This window comes from Cupressus sempervirens, chromosome 3, assembly GCF_028749045.1.
Source record: "Cupressus sempervirens isolate cs-2001-9-10 chromosome 3, ASM2874904v1, whole genome shotgun sequence".
Taxonomy (NCBI): Eukaryota; Viridiplantae; Streptophyta; class Pinopsida; order Cupressales; family Cupressaceae; genus Cupressus; species Cupressus sempervirens.
Window position 1 is genome coordinate 230,009,243 of NC_143120.1, and position 15,784 is coordinate 230,025,026.

General features: G+C 34.4%; 1 protein-coding gene across 1 annotated transcript in view; it reads left to right on the top strand.

Moving 5' to 3' along the window:
* The window catches only part of COQ3 (coenzyme Q 3), a 276,221-nt gene that overhangs the window by 135,056 nt on the left and 125,381 nt on the right, over nt 1-15,784 (top strand). Inside the window, exon 4 of the mRNA XM_089819180.1 lies at nt 3,520-3,597. Coding sequence (XP_089675306.1) covers nt 3,520-3,597 — 78 coding nt within the window. The remainder of the gene's footprint in view (nt 1-3,519; nt 3,598-15,784) is intronic.

The following is a 15,784-nucleotide window of genomic DNA, read 5'->3' on the forward strand; positions in this document are numbered from 1 at the left end:
TATTATATAATAGATTATAGTGTTACTATTCTTAATTATTATCATTATATAATATGTTATTTGAATATTCATATATCCTTTTAATTTGGGCTCATGACATGCTATTAGTCCTCACTTCCGGACGACATCCGACGGTCGTAGAGATGGGTATATTAGGAATGATTCTTTCAGACACAGTTGTGGACGAAGGTTTAGGGGTAAACGTCCTAGTAGAAGATACTTGGAAGAATTTGGGACAGCCAACGTTGTGGCCACCTACGTTCCAATTACTAACAGCGGACCAACATGGCATTAAATCTCTTGGAATCCTGATGGCACAACCAGTGACTATTGGAACAAAGCCGTTCCTACTTGATTTCATTATCATCTCGCTGAAGAGGAGAGGATATGACGCCATTTTGGGTCGGGGATGGCTTGTACAAACAAGGGTTAAGCATGACTGGAAGAAGAATACACTATTAATGGAAAGCAATGGATGACACTTCATTATTTATTTACACACAAATGGTGGGCAAAGAAGTTGTATCATCTGATTTCGAAGAAGAGGATGAAGGAAAGCAGTGATTGAAACCCAATGAGGAAGGAGTCCTATGGTTGGAATGTGGATCGAGGGACGATGATTTGGATTCGATGAACGGCCTTTTCCACTGGCAGATGGAGGAGTACTAGCTCTTTCTGAGTTGTGCTATGTTAAGTGTGGATGAAGGTGAGAAAGAAGAGGGAAATGGATGTTTGAAGGAGTACAGAGAAGCAGAAGAAGGAAAGGCAGTTGTGACAAAAGCTGAAGGGAAGAACATACAGTACAAACCCAGAAAAACGAAAGATTCCATCGTACGGTACACAATAAACAAATTGCGCAGAAAGAAAATGTTACGTCGAATTACAAATATAGCAGAAAGGTGCTGGTAGCAAGGACAACACATCATATGGTCTACACAGGAAACAAAGAGGAAGGTTCTAATAAAAGCTTCAATAGTACGGAGTGAAGGTTCTAAAATCAAGAATACAGTTATTGACAACAAGGAGTGGCAGTCGATAGAATTCATGGTACCGAGTTTCGGGAACAAACTGGGCGATATGGAAAACTTGAGGGAAAGATCGTGTAACTTAAATAAACTTGATAAGCGATGCAGGCACAATGGGCCACGAAGGTGACACAGAAAAGGCCCAAAGCATGGCATGATAAACACCTAAAATTAAATAAGTTTCAATCGGGCTAGTTAGTGCTGAAGTATGGTAGACGGAACAAAATCAAACTGGGGAAGTTTAAAGTCAAATTGGTTGGGCCATACCAAATCCTGGAAGTAGGTGATAATAGAGCAATAAAGCTATGGACATTGGACGGGTAGGAAATTCTAGAAAGGGTGAACGGTTCCAAGTTAAAAATATACCATGCTAGAATTGTTCCCCCTTCAACAAACAATGAGGAGCAGTAGTTTCACAAAAAAAAAGAAAAGAAGAGAAATCAGTTTTAAAAGCATCGTACGGCATCTCGGTGCATCCTAAAAAGAATTGTACGACATCTCAGAGCACACTAAGGCATCATACGACAATTTGTGAATACCGTACAGTACTTAACAAACCCTACAGTATGGAAAGGCAGAGACTGAACACTGTACAGTGCAGGAGAGAAGAGGAGTGTATGAAAATTTGACATTTGTACCACCAAATAGCAGATCGTACAGGTATAATAAACCACCGTACGGTGCAAGGAAAGGAGCTTATAACGTGGATACCATATGGACGGTAGAACATCATGGGGGCTTCGACCGTACAATAGTCATATTCTTCTGGCATTCATACCGTATGACAGTTGAAGGCAACGATAACAAGACCGTACAGATTCCTAGGGCTTTCCTACACATACCCTATGGAAACCAACTAACCGTACACCAGAGGGAACAAGAAAAACATCGTATAAGGATATTACGAAACTATACAGATATCACAAAAAGCCGTACGAACTTTAGAAGGAGATAGTGCACTTAGTAATGCCAAGGGTTAGATCATACGGCCGCACTGTAGAGGAAGGATGGGATAAATAGCAAAAAGAAAATCATACAAAGGAGAATGATGTAGCCGTATAGCAGAAATACATAGAGGAAGGAGCAAAAAAAAAACAACAAAAAAAATGATGACAAATATAAAATGTTCAAAATGAATAACGCATGATGCCTAAGGGAAGGGAAAGACATAAATAGGTAGTAAAACATAAGAAGTTGCCAGAAAGAGTGTGGGATCAGAAGAAAATCACAAAAAATAGTGTGTTCCATGGACTTTTGTGTGAGTTTGAGGGTGCTGATTTGGTGCTGTCATGATGCCCCTCGACCTCGTTGGGTGTATTTATTAGTCGTGAGAAGTATGACTAGTGGATGAGACTTGGAGCTGCTGCAGGCATGGAGTGTCTATGTACCAGAGGTGGAGGGAACAACAGAGCAAGCCTTTCAAAAGGGGTGATACACTTTGAGGCACTTGGAGTAGGTGTTGGATGTGAAGCTGTCTTGGTGGATGCATAGAGAGCTCGAGAGGAGCCGATCATCCAGTTGAAGGCAGTACAACGACACTTGGCTCAGTGTGCCCAGGAGTTGAAAGCAGAGAAAGTGGCACGGGTGAATATTTTGTAATTGTCGTCCAGAGACGACTTTCCTTTTTGGGGGGATGATGTCAGTAAAGTTATAAAATAGCCGATGGGTAGATTAGTATCCGAATGGGCGAGATGGTTGAGTCACCCCTTCAGAATGATATATGTACACCGTCCGGAATGGACTTTGGATCATGGTTGTAATCATCATTGGAAGCACTATGTAATCTCTTCGGCATATATGTGAATAATAAAAGGAGTACTGCTGCATTACATATTCCTGTCTGTTGTCTGTATGCATTAAACTATCTACCCCATACAGTAAACAATAGTCATGACTCTAATTAGAGTCATGCCCATTCACCCCCGTACCCTATCATAAGATATATATTTAAATATGAATCCATTCTTGCTGCGAATGGAAATCGATAGATACTGCAGCAGTACATTGAATTTTGTGATCAACACCTATGTTGAAGAAATTATCATTCCTGTGATTCGTATGGAAAGACACAGAAACTATAGAGCCATTCACTTTGAATTTGATCTGCAAATCAAATCAGACATTGAATTAATCACATAAAGTAAGAAGAGGATACGGTTCTTATAAATCTGATATAAACTTGATAAACATTTACAAATGCTTTAAAGTTTTAATATATTGAATAAAATATTAAGTAAGGTGAAGACAACTTCAATATGAAAAAGAGAAATCTTTTATTAGATAGTGTTGGTGATAAATCCTAAAAATGGTCCTATAACCAATGCATTATTTATCAGAGTTATTATGAATTTTCTGCTTTTGGAAGAAAATTTCCTTTTCAAAACAGGAGAGATACACACCTTTCAAATTGGTCTTTCCTTATTATTCATGATAATGTTAAAGTTCTAGTTGACTTCCTCTAACTTGGCCTTTTTTTTTCAATTAAAACTTGCAGCCCTTAGCAAGAATGGGAGCACAAGTGACAGGAATTGATGCAGTGGAGAAAAATATCAACATAGCATCAGTTCATGCAGTAAGCATATCCAAATAACTGTATCTGTATTTTTTGATCAGTTATGTATCTTCTCATCTTTGGTTTGTTTACTGATTACTAGCAAGTTACCAGTTCATTTCCCATCCTTTTTCTTAATTCAACCCTTCATGTTTTCATTCTTTTAAACATTTTAAGATTTAAATTTTAACAATGAGAGATTCTGGATGTTTTCTGCAATGGCTCATCTGTAGCATCAAAGATTTGTCTAACTTGTGACGGTGACCTTGTTTTGTCTGTGTATTTAAAATTGAATTTTCTCATCACATTGTGAGCTTGTGTTGCCTTCTCTTGCTGTAATGTATATCAATTCCACTTGTTCTTACTTTGGGATGTACATTCGATTATTATAATTGTTAACTTGTAAGCCCTCAAATGGTCATTGATATGGAAAAAATTGTTTGTATGTCCATACAACTCAATAAGTTCATTGTAACCAAGTGTCTCTGCATTCTGTTTATATTTTGTTATGCAGTTAATACTAACACTCCTTTCCTTGTCCTCGGTTGATGTATTCAGGATAATTTTCCTTGGTGTTACTAATCCTACTATTACTATTACATTGTCCTGTTAGAAAGCCTTCCAAAAATGATTTACACTAAAATAAAGTGTAACTCCTTGTATGCAATAGTTGCGTTTTTAGTTTGTTTATACTCTCGTACTTTGTAACTTTCATTCTTAGATAAAATTGAAAATTAATATTTGTCATTTATGTCATTATCAATTTATGATTATTTGATTTTTTTCACTCAGATTAAAATATTAACTTAAACTGTTTCTAAGTTTAAATATCTTTTCTATTATTTTATAAGCCATCCCTTTGCCATTCCTCAAATATAGGAAATTTTGATCTTTCACTAAAATTCTGCCACTCCATCCCAGAAACTTAGAGAGACAGTATTGCGAATACAGAATAAAGCACTTGTTTTCTAAGCCTTGACAAAGCTAAAAAGCTAAATTGTAGGGTCAGTATGTATGACAAAAATGTAAACAGGTTTCAATGTTTCTTTGAGTAGGCAGTGTTCAGTAAGCTTCTTTTTGTTGAACATTAAGTACAAGAAGAAGCAACCGCTTACAAGTTTCTCGAAACCTTACAATGTATTCAAAAAGGTGTAGATGAAGAAGTGGCAGAACAGAAATCGTTAAACTAATAATTTCAAGTCTAATTTCTAAACGAATGCACAAAATGATATTGGGTCTTGTATGAGTACCTGGTCAGTTGTATGAGTTTCCTCTGTGTCACGTTCAACATAAAACTATGTGGTCATATCATCCCTTTATTCATCAAAAGCTCTAGTCTTGAAGAAATCTGTCAGTTGGATTTTACAAACATTCTAGACAGTCCAAAGGCTTCCAACACATTCATTCAGCTTCTTTTGGTATTTCATCATAACATTTGATTGGATTGGCTATCAGGAATATCATTTTGTTGGGATGTGTGTTAATCATTGCTACGAAGTGGCAATGAGCTCTTTTCATATTCGAAAGTGATTGTAAGAAATATTGGTTTAGAAGACCTTTCTGTTGGCTATTAGGTCAACAATACCTAGTATCTGCCATTAATTGAGTACTTATGTTAGTATTGATGCCTATTAGAATGACGTCCTGTGCCTACACTTGTACTCCCTATTCATGTGACTAACAGTCGCCATAACATTGCATAGTGGCCACCTTGGCTAAGCTCTACAATTTCAAGTATTATACTTCGTGCTGTCCCTATAACCACTTTACTCATATAATTAAGCCCCTAAAACCCCTTTGGTCTTCGTCGACCTTAACTGGACTCTCAGTAAATAAAAGGCAATGCACAAAATTTGACATGGAATCCGAATGCAGGAGAAAACAATCAATACAAAGACTGCTAAGAGCTCTGTCCTGATCGAGTCTCACAAACCTTTTGTCCAATTACAACATTAAGGGCTTCAACCTTAAGGAGCAACGACCCCTCCACAAGAGCACCAACTTCTACAATATTTAGGATCACAATCCTGTCACTTTCCAACTTTCAACTTTCAATATTCTTATTCATTTAGATGTTTTAGTGAATTCAATACATGTATTGATAAGCTTTAAGTCTGTTACACTTTGTATAGACAAGATCTTAGTGAACATGTAATGACCCCATTCTAAATTTGAGTAAGGAATTATGTAATTCCCAAATGATATCCCGTGAAATGAATTTGAATTTTATGTTTTATACTGTCCATGTGAGTAATTGCCTCCAAATGGACACATCTCTTCTTTAATCACACCTCATCATGATTAACTATAGGTAATATTCCATTCATTATTTCATTATTCTTTTATTATGTAAATGTTATTATTAATTTATTTCATATTGTTATTTTAATATTGAATAAGGGATTATTTTATACAATTATTTCACTATTTTCTTATAATTATATTGGATTATGTAATGTCCCTTGTTGGACTATTTCTGAAATCTGGAATAATTATTTCAAGCTCTCCATCTTTATTGCTTAAAATATTTATTTGACTGACAGACTGTGGGCAATGGTAATATTGTTCACTGTGTATATGTGGTTTTTTCCAAGATAGCTGTCCTTGCACTACGATCAATCTTATAATCACTGCCTTCTTGATTGACTGTGTAATGTCCCCCATTCTGATGGTAAAGAATTTCAAACTGATTTCCGATATTCTGGAATTTTTCTGTTGAATTTGAACCTTTGTCCCATAATTGATTTAATAATCTGGAAGAAACCTTATTTTAATATTGTGGATAGTTTCTTACCATTTTGAATGGAGGTAGTTATCCTAATCTGAGTATAATTAAATAAACATTTACAGATTATTGTTTCCTGATATGAAATTGGTAAGTGGGATTGTATTTATAAATTTGGAGATATGAAATTGGTAAGTGGGATTGTATTTATAAATTTGGAATAGTGACTATGAGTGCACAAACTGTCTCCTCGCATCTCTGTATGTAAACATGATCTCTATGGGTTCTAGATTATGGTCACTATATGATGTTTATATGTCACCCAGATTTCATAAATGTTCTACAGTCGTGTTGTATTCTGTATAATGTTGCCAAAATTGTTAGAAGTCTGAGATATGTGATATGTATTTCCAGTGGTACTTATCATGTGATCAGGCTGCACTTAGATATGCTTTAATCTGTAATATTTTGGATGTTATCGTTCCTTTGTTGGTATGTCTTCCTTATAAACTTAAGCATTTATATACTTTAGACCTGGGTACCAGTTCTCTCTTCCCTTAATATGTATATATATACTGAGTCGTTGGCATATCTCCCAATGCTTCTTACTCTCTCATTTATGGGCCCTTGTTAATAATCCTCAGCGTTGATTTGGAAAATATGAAGAGATTGCTCTAAATTGTATCGCCCTCATACATGTTGCTGCTGACGTGGCTGGTTGTATTTGTTCTCTGTTCGTTTCCTTCCTGAGTGTACCGTGTATTCTGGATGATTTGATGCCTTTCTTCTTCCCTTCAAACAATACGGATGCCGAGTTGGGCGTGTACTGCTACTTCAGACTTTAATTGATTTGTCTGTCACAGCTATTCTTTATCCTGACGTCGATCGAATGGGGTTCTCCAATGTTATTCCACTAAGTATTTCTGATCACTCCTCTAGCATTTTTATTGTTTCTTATTCTTTCCCACTCCTTAGTCCGCCTGTGATATGATGTTCTCTGCTTCTCCAGATTTAACAAGGTGAGATTTCCGCAGATTTGTATGCCTCATGTGTTGGCCCAACTATTCGCATAGATCACTTTATGTGAGTTAAAATATATTTTAGAGCCCTCATTCCTGATCGGATTCCTTTATGATCCTTCGCCCTCTGACTGGTCAGAATATATAGGTGTCGAGGGAAAGTGCAACCTTTCTCTAAGTCTCTTAATGTGTTATGTCATATTGTATTTATGTTTTCATATATGAAATAATATTAATCCTCTCATAATAGCATGTTAATACTTATTATATAAAATAGGTTATTACTTCTTATTCATCATTTGATATATATATATATATATATATATATATATTGTATTGTAAATTTTGTATTTTAATTAATATATATATGCGATGTATTATTATTAATGTATATTCTATTGGCCATTGATATTTATTTATTATTGATTCTAATATAATATATCTTTATTGCATTATAATATATTTCCTTATATTTTTCTATTAAAATTTCTATTATAGTTTATTTATTTATTTTGTTAACACTTATTATTTAATTCGTTCGAGGGAAAATTAGGGGACATGACAGATTATCATTCTCATTTCCATTATTGATTATCTAATTCATTTTTATATTTTTATATTTTACTATATAACATATTCCATGATGTTATATATGATTAACATATTCTATTATAATTATATTATTATATATATTGTAATTAAATTATTCTTGTTTAGTAAATATTATTTTATATTTTGGTGGGGATATCATGGTCCTCCCCTCTCAAATTTTATTGTCCTCAGGCAATTGATTTGATCTTCATTAATTCATAGCTTAGATTCATTCTCTTTCTTGCATATGTGTTAAACACTTCAAAAAATACACATGGCCTATGCAAGAGCATATGAATGAAAACACAAAGCATACACAAAGTAGACACATTAATACATGAAAACACAATGCAAACACAATGTAGACACATGAATGCATGAAGACACAAAGAAGACACGAAGAAAACACATTAATGCATGAAAGCAAGATATAGGCACATAGTATATATGTTAATACTTTGTTAGATTCCCTTTTATAATTTGAAATAAGAAACATTAAGGAAATGTTTTACCAACTTTGACTATAGATGTCGTACTCCTTTCCTGGTTTGGAAATCAAAAGTTCTTAAATGTCTTTGAGCAACTTTCCTTTAGCTAGTACTACAATTAGGTGCCTTAGTAGTTCCTCCTTCATTGTAGACTTTCTCTTACATGTCTCATTCCGTAGTGGATGGTAGATTTACTGTTTCTCAAGTTTGGACACGATGTACGTGGGGTTCCCATATTGGGTTTCTCTTTCCCAATGTGAGTGATTTACTCCTCCCTTTGTGCACACTCCCTACCTACTTGGTATGTGTTAGTTATGTAGTGGATGGTAGATTTACAATTGTTCGAGTTTGGGCACGATCTATGTGGGGTTCTCATATGGGGATTCTCTTGCCCCCAACGTGAGAGATTTACTCCTCCCCCTGTGCACACTCCTTGCCTAGTCGGTATGTACTTAGTTTTGTAGTGTATGGTAGATTTACTATTGCTTGTGTCCAAATTCGAGTAGAGGGAGGAGTATATTGCTCACTTTGGAGCAAGAAAACCCCAAGTAGATCGTGTTCAAACTCGAGTAGCAGTAAATCTACCATTCACTACAAAACTGGGACATATCGACTGGGTAGAGAGTGTGCATAGGGGAGGAGTAAATCGTTCACGTTGGGGCAAGAGAAACCCAATATGAGAACCCCACATAGATCGTGTTTGAGCTTGAGCAACAGTATATCCTTGAAATGTGCCTTTACTGATTTTTTTGATATTTCAAACCTCTAATCAGATTTTCAAAATCAAACAACCAATATCACAAAGATCCACCAAATTTCTCAATAAACCCCAAATCAGGTATGCTGGAAATAGTGCCAAAAACTTCACAGCTTCACATATTATTAGTAAATCTGAAAATGAACATTCTTACAGAAATTTCAGCAGCATAACGGCTAACAAAATGACATTTCCAGATCTGTATAGCATTTACACAACAGCTCACAAATGTACGACAAAAACTATGCTCATCGGGCTCTCGAAATTAACACAAAACAGCCCGGAAACACCACAAAAACACTAATAATCTATCACAGAAGTATAATCACGACCAAATACATATATTCAGCTTTATTTTAACATCTAAATGTCTGATATACAGCAGCAACCCAAACTGATATGAGATACTCAACCGAAAACACCAAACTCTTACAAAAAACACACTCGAAAACTCACAAATCTGCACTGTTCAGCACAAAGGCAAACTCTGCATGAGCATGCATATGGAATGGCTTCAAACTCCCGTCCTTAGCCTTCCTGGAAACTTGCAAACTCCCGTTCTTGGGTCTCCTTCTCCACAGGTTTGGCAACCTCTGAAGAACAACAAAGCAATGCGCAAAAATCAAGTTCTGGAATCAGCCCAAAATGCCTCCAAACCCCTTAAAAGAGGGCATAACCCTAACTCACGTCCAAGAGGGGTTAATAAAACATATTTTAATAATAATTTTCATTTATTAGTCCATTAGCTTCCAAAGATTATCTCCTTTTTCCGAAACTTCACCCTTTTGGGCCTGCCTGCCTTAGCAAAGATTATTATTTTTAATTATTTGAAAAGGGGACATGACAATCCTACCGTCCACTATGGAACTAAGCACATACCTAGTGGGTAGGGAGTTTGCAAAGGGGTAGGTGTAAATTGCTCACATTGGGGCAAGAGAATCCCAATATGGGAACCCTGCGTAGATTGTGTCTAAACACGAGCAACAGTAAATCTACCATCCATTATGGAATCATGCACATGAGATAAAGTCTACAATTAGGGGAGAACTACTAGGGCACCCTATTGTAGTACTAGCCAAAGGAAAGTTATTAAAAGACACATATTCATGAACTTTTGATTCCCACAGAGAGGAAAGAATTGCTACATTTATGGAAAGGAGCGTGACTTTTGATTTTCCTTAACCTTTTCTTATTTGTTTTGTGTCTCCTTTGTGTCTTCATGCATTTGTGTGTCTACCTCGTGTTTTTATTGTCTTCATGCATTTTCGTGTCTACTTTGTGTATGCTTTGTGTCTTCATTCATATGTTCTTTTATAGCCCATCATATACTAACATGCGTAATTTTGCAAGTGTTTGACATATATGCAGGAAAATGAATAAATCAAAGCTGTATATTAATAAAGATCAAATTAATTGCACGAGGACAAGCAAACTCGAGATTGGAGGACTGTGATATCCCCACTTTAAAAAGATTCAATAATAAGTAATTATTAACACAATATAATTATAATATGAGTGAACAATAATTACAACTATAGTTGTATCTTAATGCATTAATAAAAAATTAAAAATATATCATACAATAACAATAGATTATAATACTAATGTAAAATTTATAAGTGATAATACTATATGAATAATAATAATACTGATTGTAAAAATAATAATATATTAATGAAATATGATAGAATATTAAATTAATAATATATTACCCTTGGGAATATTAGATATTTAATTCAAGGGAGAAACAAAGAGAGAGCAGCAATCAGAAAATATTTTTTAATTCTTCAGCAAAATGCCAAAGATCTGATTTGGGATCATCACAGAACAGCCTATAACTTGTAAAATACAACAGTGATAAGCAAACCCTCTGTATGTCGAATCACAACTGCATTTGATAACTGAGATTTCTGATTATTGCACAGATTGAACCAAATAGAATAAGCTTATACTGATATGTGTATCAAATCTTTTGGAACGTCTGCTGTAATATAAATATTATTACTGTTCTGACATTTTAAAATATCATACTGAGATTATCAACATCTTTGTTAAGCTGTACTAGTCTTATCTAACTCTGTTTTATCATTATTCAACCAAGATTATTATAATGATTTGAAAACAATTATGAGAATTATACCTGTAAAAAGTGATCTGTTAGCAGTCCATCCCCAAACTCATTTACTTTAATTCAATCCTGTCATCTTAGTGTGCTTCTCTTATAAGAACTTTATTAGGATAATAGATAGTTTCTATTATCTTTGTTTAGTATCTAATGGTTATCTATTGTAATTTTTTTAAAATATTAGAATGTTTCTGTCAATATTAGAATGCTGTTAATATTTAGTTTTCCGTTTCTAGAGTGGAATGTTTCTATTCTTTACAATTGTTTCTTAAGGAAACATCGTTCAACCTTTTGTATAAAATTAAATTGATCGCTTGATCACTGTTAATAACAAACAAATATTTTCCAGTTACATCATAATATGGTATTAGAGCCCAATGCTCTAAATTTTTTTGAAAATAATTATAATTTATTGGTTGAAATTATCTGCCTTTTATTTTCGAAATCATTTACACGCATATTTGCTTCCAACTCTCTCTATAATCCAACTAGGGTTTTTGTTCTTAAGAGATTTGAATGTATTGACTTTTGGTTTGGTTCTACAACTCATTTCTGTCCAGATCCATTTGTTTTTTCTGCATATTTCTGCCTTTTTTTTGTGATTTTTATGCAGAACAGGGCCGTTATTGTTCAAAACCCCAATTTTCTATTTTGGATCAAAATTATTTTTTACAGATTCTTGGTGGGTTTTTCGAGATCTCAACTCGGTTGCTATCTGTTTTTTTTGGGTGCCTTGATTTTCGAGCCAACCAATCCAAAAATTGACACCATATTCTTTTTGGGTTTCTCAAGCTCTCTTCTTGGTCACCCTTCAAATTTTTTGGGTCTCTACTTTTTGGGGGTTGCATGTACTTGGATGTTTGTTGCATGTTGTTTGCATGTGCTGCTTTACCATGCAAAGTCCCGGGCTTTGCATGCCTTAAAAATTCTGGCGGGTTTTCATAATTTTTTTCCTAGAAAACAAAATTTTGATGGGTTTTCATATTGTTTTCCTTGACTTTTTTTTATGGGTTTCTATAAATTTTCCCTTAAAAATTTTTGATTCTGTAATTCACAGAGTTGTGTGGGATTCCTTTGTGGGTTTGTAATTTTTTGCTAAAAAATTATTTGTCGAGTTTTATTGATTTTTTCTTAAAAAAATGTATTGTAGCTTTGTAATGTTGGGTTGTGATTGATTTTTCACCTCAAAAATCATTTTGGGTTTTGATTGATTTTTCACCTCAAAAATCATGTTGGGTTGTGATTGATTTTTAACCACAAAAATCATGATGGGTTTTAATTGATTTTTCACCTCAAAATCATGGCTTTTTGCGGTTTGTTTTGGAGCATTATGCTCATTTACAATGTTTTGGAGCATTTCCCAAAGTACCATCAACAGTCTTCTTAGCAGACATCCTCTGCTCCAGATTCAGAAGGCTCCCAGAAGAAAAACATTCAATACAACTATTGCCACAAGTATGGGCACATGAAGGTTGAATGTCAGAAGCAATTAGCTGCCCTATCTAAGCAATTTGGTTTGCAACCCATAGTGAATAGTGTGGAGCACCTTGAGCAGACAAAATCTACCTTTTACGCTTTTTGACAATTTCGTGCTCTGGATAGATTAACCATTAAGGGAGGCTATTATGATAATAGATAGTTTCTATTGTCTTTGTTTAGTATCTAATGGTTATGTATTGTAATCTCCTGTAAATATTAAAATGTTTTTGTAAATATTAGAATGTTTTTAATATTTAGTTTTCTGTTTCTAGAATAGAATGCTTCTATTCTTTACGATTGTTTCTTAAGGAAACAACGTTCAACCTCTTGTATAAATTGATCTCTTGATCATTGTTAATAACAAGCAAATATTTTCCAATTACTTCGTAATAAACTTGATATTGTTCTTGTACTACAAAATGACAAAGATGAATACACACATGCAACACCTTGAAATTTCCACATACCTTTTCTGTCACTTCAATGAATCATTCGCAAAATATATACATATGCCTGTTCGTTCCATTTCAACTTCCAACGGGTATTGAAATTGATTGTCTTAATTTAAATAATAATAAACATATCTTTACAAGGTATTATAAGGACTTGTCTAGGTGTTTGATAGATAATACTTTTAGCAAATATTACTGATGTTATAAGCTGATCTTGTTTTAATGCGAACACTCGACAGTTATTAGTAATAATTGTTAATGAGATTTGAATCAAACATTTGTTTTTCATAGCTGCATGTATAATTTCTAAATCACCATTGTCTTTAGTATAGGCAAATCAATATGGCAAATAGATACTTGTCTATCTAACTCACTTTCATTTTGTCTTTTATCGGTTTTTGATTGGTTGGTTGCTTACCTAACAGCATCAAGGAACACCAAGAAATATATGTGTGCCATTAGCTTCTTCCTTAGTTGCCGAATTCTGAGGATGCAACATGGATCCATGGCAATACAAGGCACAAAAAACATAAATTCGTGAATGTGAATTTGTTGATTGATTTTTTTATGTAATGTCCTTTAGAGAATACTCGATTCCCTGCATCACTTCCTTAAGAGTATTCAAATATAGAATATCTCGTGAAGTCATTCAGAGAGGTTAGCTCTCCACCTTAATTCCTTCTAGGAATTATTATGCTTTATTTTCCTCTTATTAGTGGCTACTTGGAGTATTCTTTTTCTTCTTCCTCTCGATCACAACAAATTCAATATTCTGCAAGAATTTATCATTAACTGTAAGAATTCACTAAATCGATGATTGGTCTTATATATATATTTGATTGATATTCTTGTTGTGTCCTTTTGAGTTCCATTAGAACATTGTTGAATTAACTATTCCTCTCATTTGAATCCTTCCCCATACCACTCATTTCTATTGATTTTCTTCCTTTCCTGCATGATGACAAGGACATGTCATGTCTGGTTTGATCTGAGATGAATGTTACTTGTTTAGATGATGATCAATCCTGAATGAGTAATGTGTTGATGGTCCTCATATTATTATTTGGCGAAGGACTAGTGTTCACTTCTTCCACAAGTTTGTTAAAAGCTTATTCACAATTCTGCTATAATGTTTATATAATTCAATCATATGTCTATCACAAAGTATCCACAATCTTTTCCCAAGTTTCCTCATACTTCACCTTCACTGATGATTCTTTGTTCTTATATGTTAATCATTTTTTGAGACTCACCCTACAGGATGGCAAGATCATGCTCTGATACCACTGTAATGTCCCTAGTCCAATTGTATAAGTTTTGGAATTGATTACTTTAAATTCAATTGGAGGAGCTTTATTTCTAACCAATACTTCAGTTAGAGTGCAAGTTTCTAGTTTTCAATTGTATGATTAAAGGATTGTTTATAAGTCTAGTATTATTCTAGCACTTTATTTGAGACTTGAATAATATAATTTCCCCTATTTTATCAACTGTTCATTGCAAAGAATATATGTTGTCATTGATATCTTTGTTTCTTATCAATCCACTCTGATCCTTCATCTGATGTAGCATTGGGAATGGCAATGGTCTGGTTATTATGAAATCATTAGAAGTATATCTTGATGCTTATGTGCTGCTAGATCTTTCTCTTCAATTGGTGAGTCTAATACTGTGCAATCCATCCTCAATACTTAGTGGATTATCTCTATGTGTCTGTGAAGAGATTATATGATGAATCTAAGATCAATTTATGGTAAACTGAAATGAGATAATAATAAATGCAATCAATATTTCAGAATTCTGATATTATGGTCATGCAATCTATAATTTGTAGGTGCTGCTATCTCTTGGTGTCAGTTATATTCTATATCTTCCTTAGATCGTATTTCTCTGATTTCCTTCCAACATGTAATTCAAATCCTATCCTCTTTCCACTTGAATCTATAACAACGCTTAGAATGATCACTAGGATTGGATGGATGCTAGAAAGAAATCTCTTCTTGTAATGTCCCCGTCATAAAATAAATGTATTTGATTAATCTGTGTAACGGGTCGATTGATTTAATTTATCTCGAACCCATATTTATTGTCTTCGTAGTTTGTGTCGCCGTCGGCTATCTTTGTACACACTCGGAAAGTTTCCGACGGGTATTTAAGCACAACTTGTAGGTAGTCTGTAGGTATGCTTTGGATTATATCTTGTTGTACTGTGGATTCCTATTGGAGTTCGGTATTGTTCGGCATTTGGGAAGTGAAAAACCTTCCCTATTTGGCTTGCATGGTTTCGGTGGGATTCAACCCTCACCCTATTCCGTTGGTGTTCGATTTCGGTATGTATTTGGCAAATTAGAATATTATTTTCTGTGGGTAATCTATATACACATTCGGCTCTCTCTCATTGTGTAGATTTAATGAACATTCTGTGTTTATGTACAAGTAACGTTGTGTTCCTGTCGCCTATTGTGTGATTCCATTCTGTTCGCCCCACCCCCAGCCCTCCATCCATACTGCCTTACACCTTCTTGTTCAGCTATTGGCATTTGAATTCCACATTTAAGCCACCGTACAAATC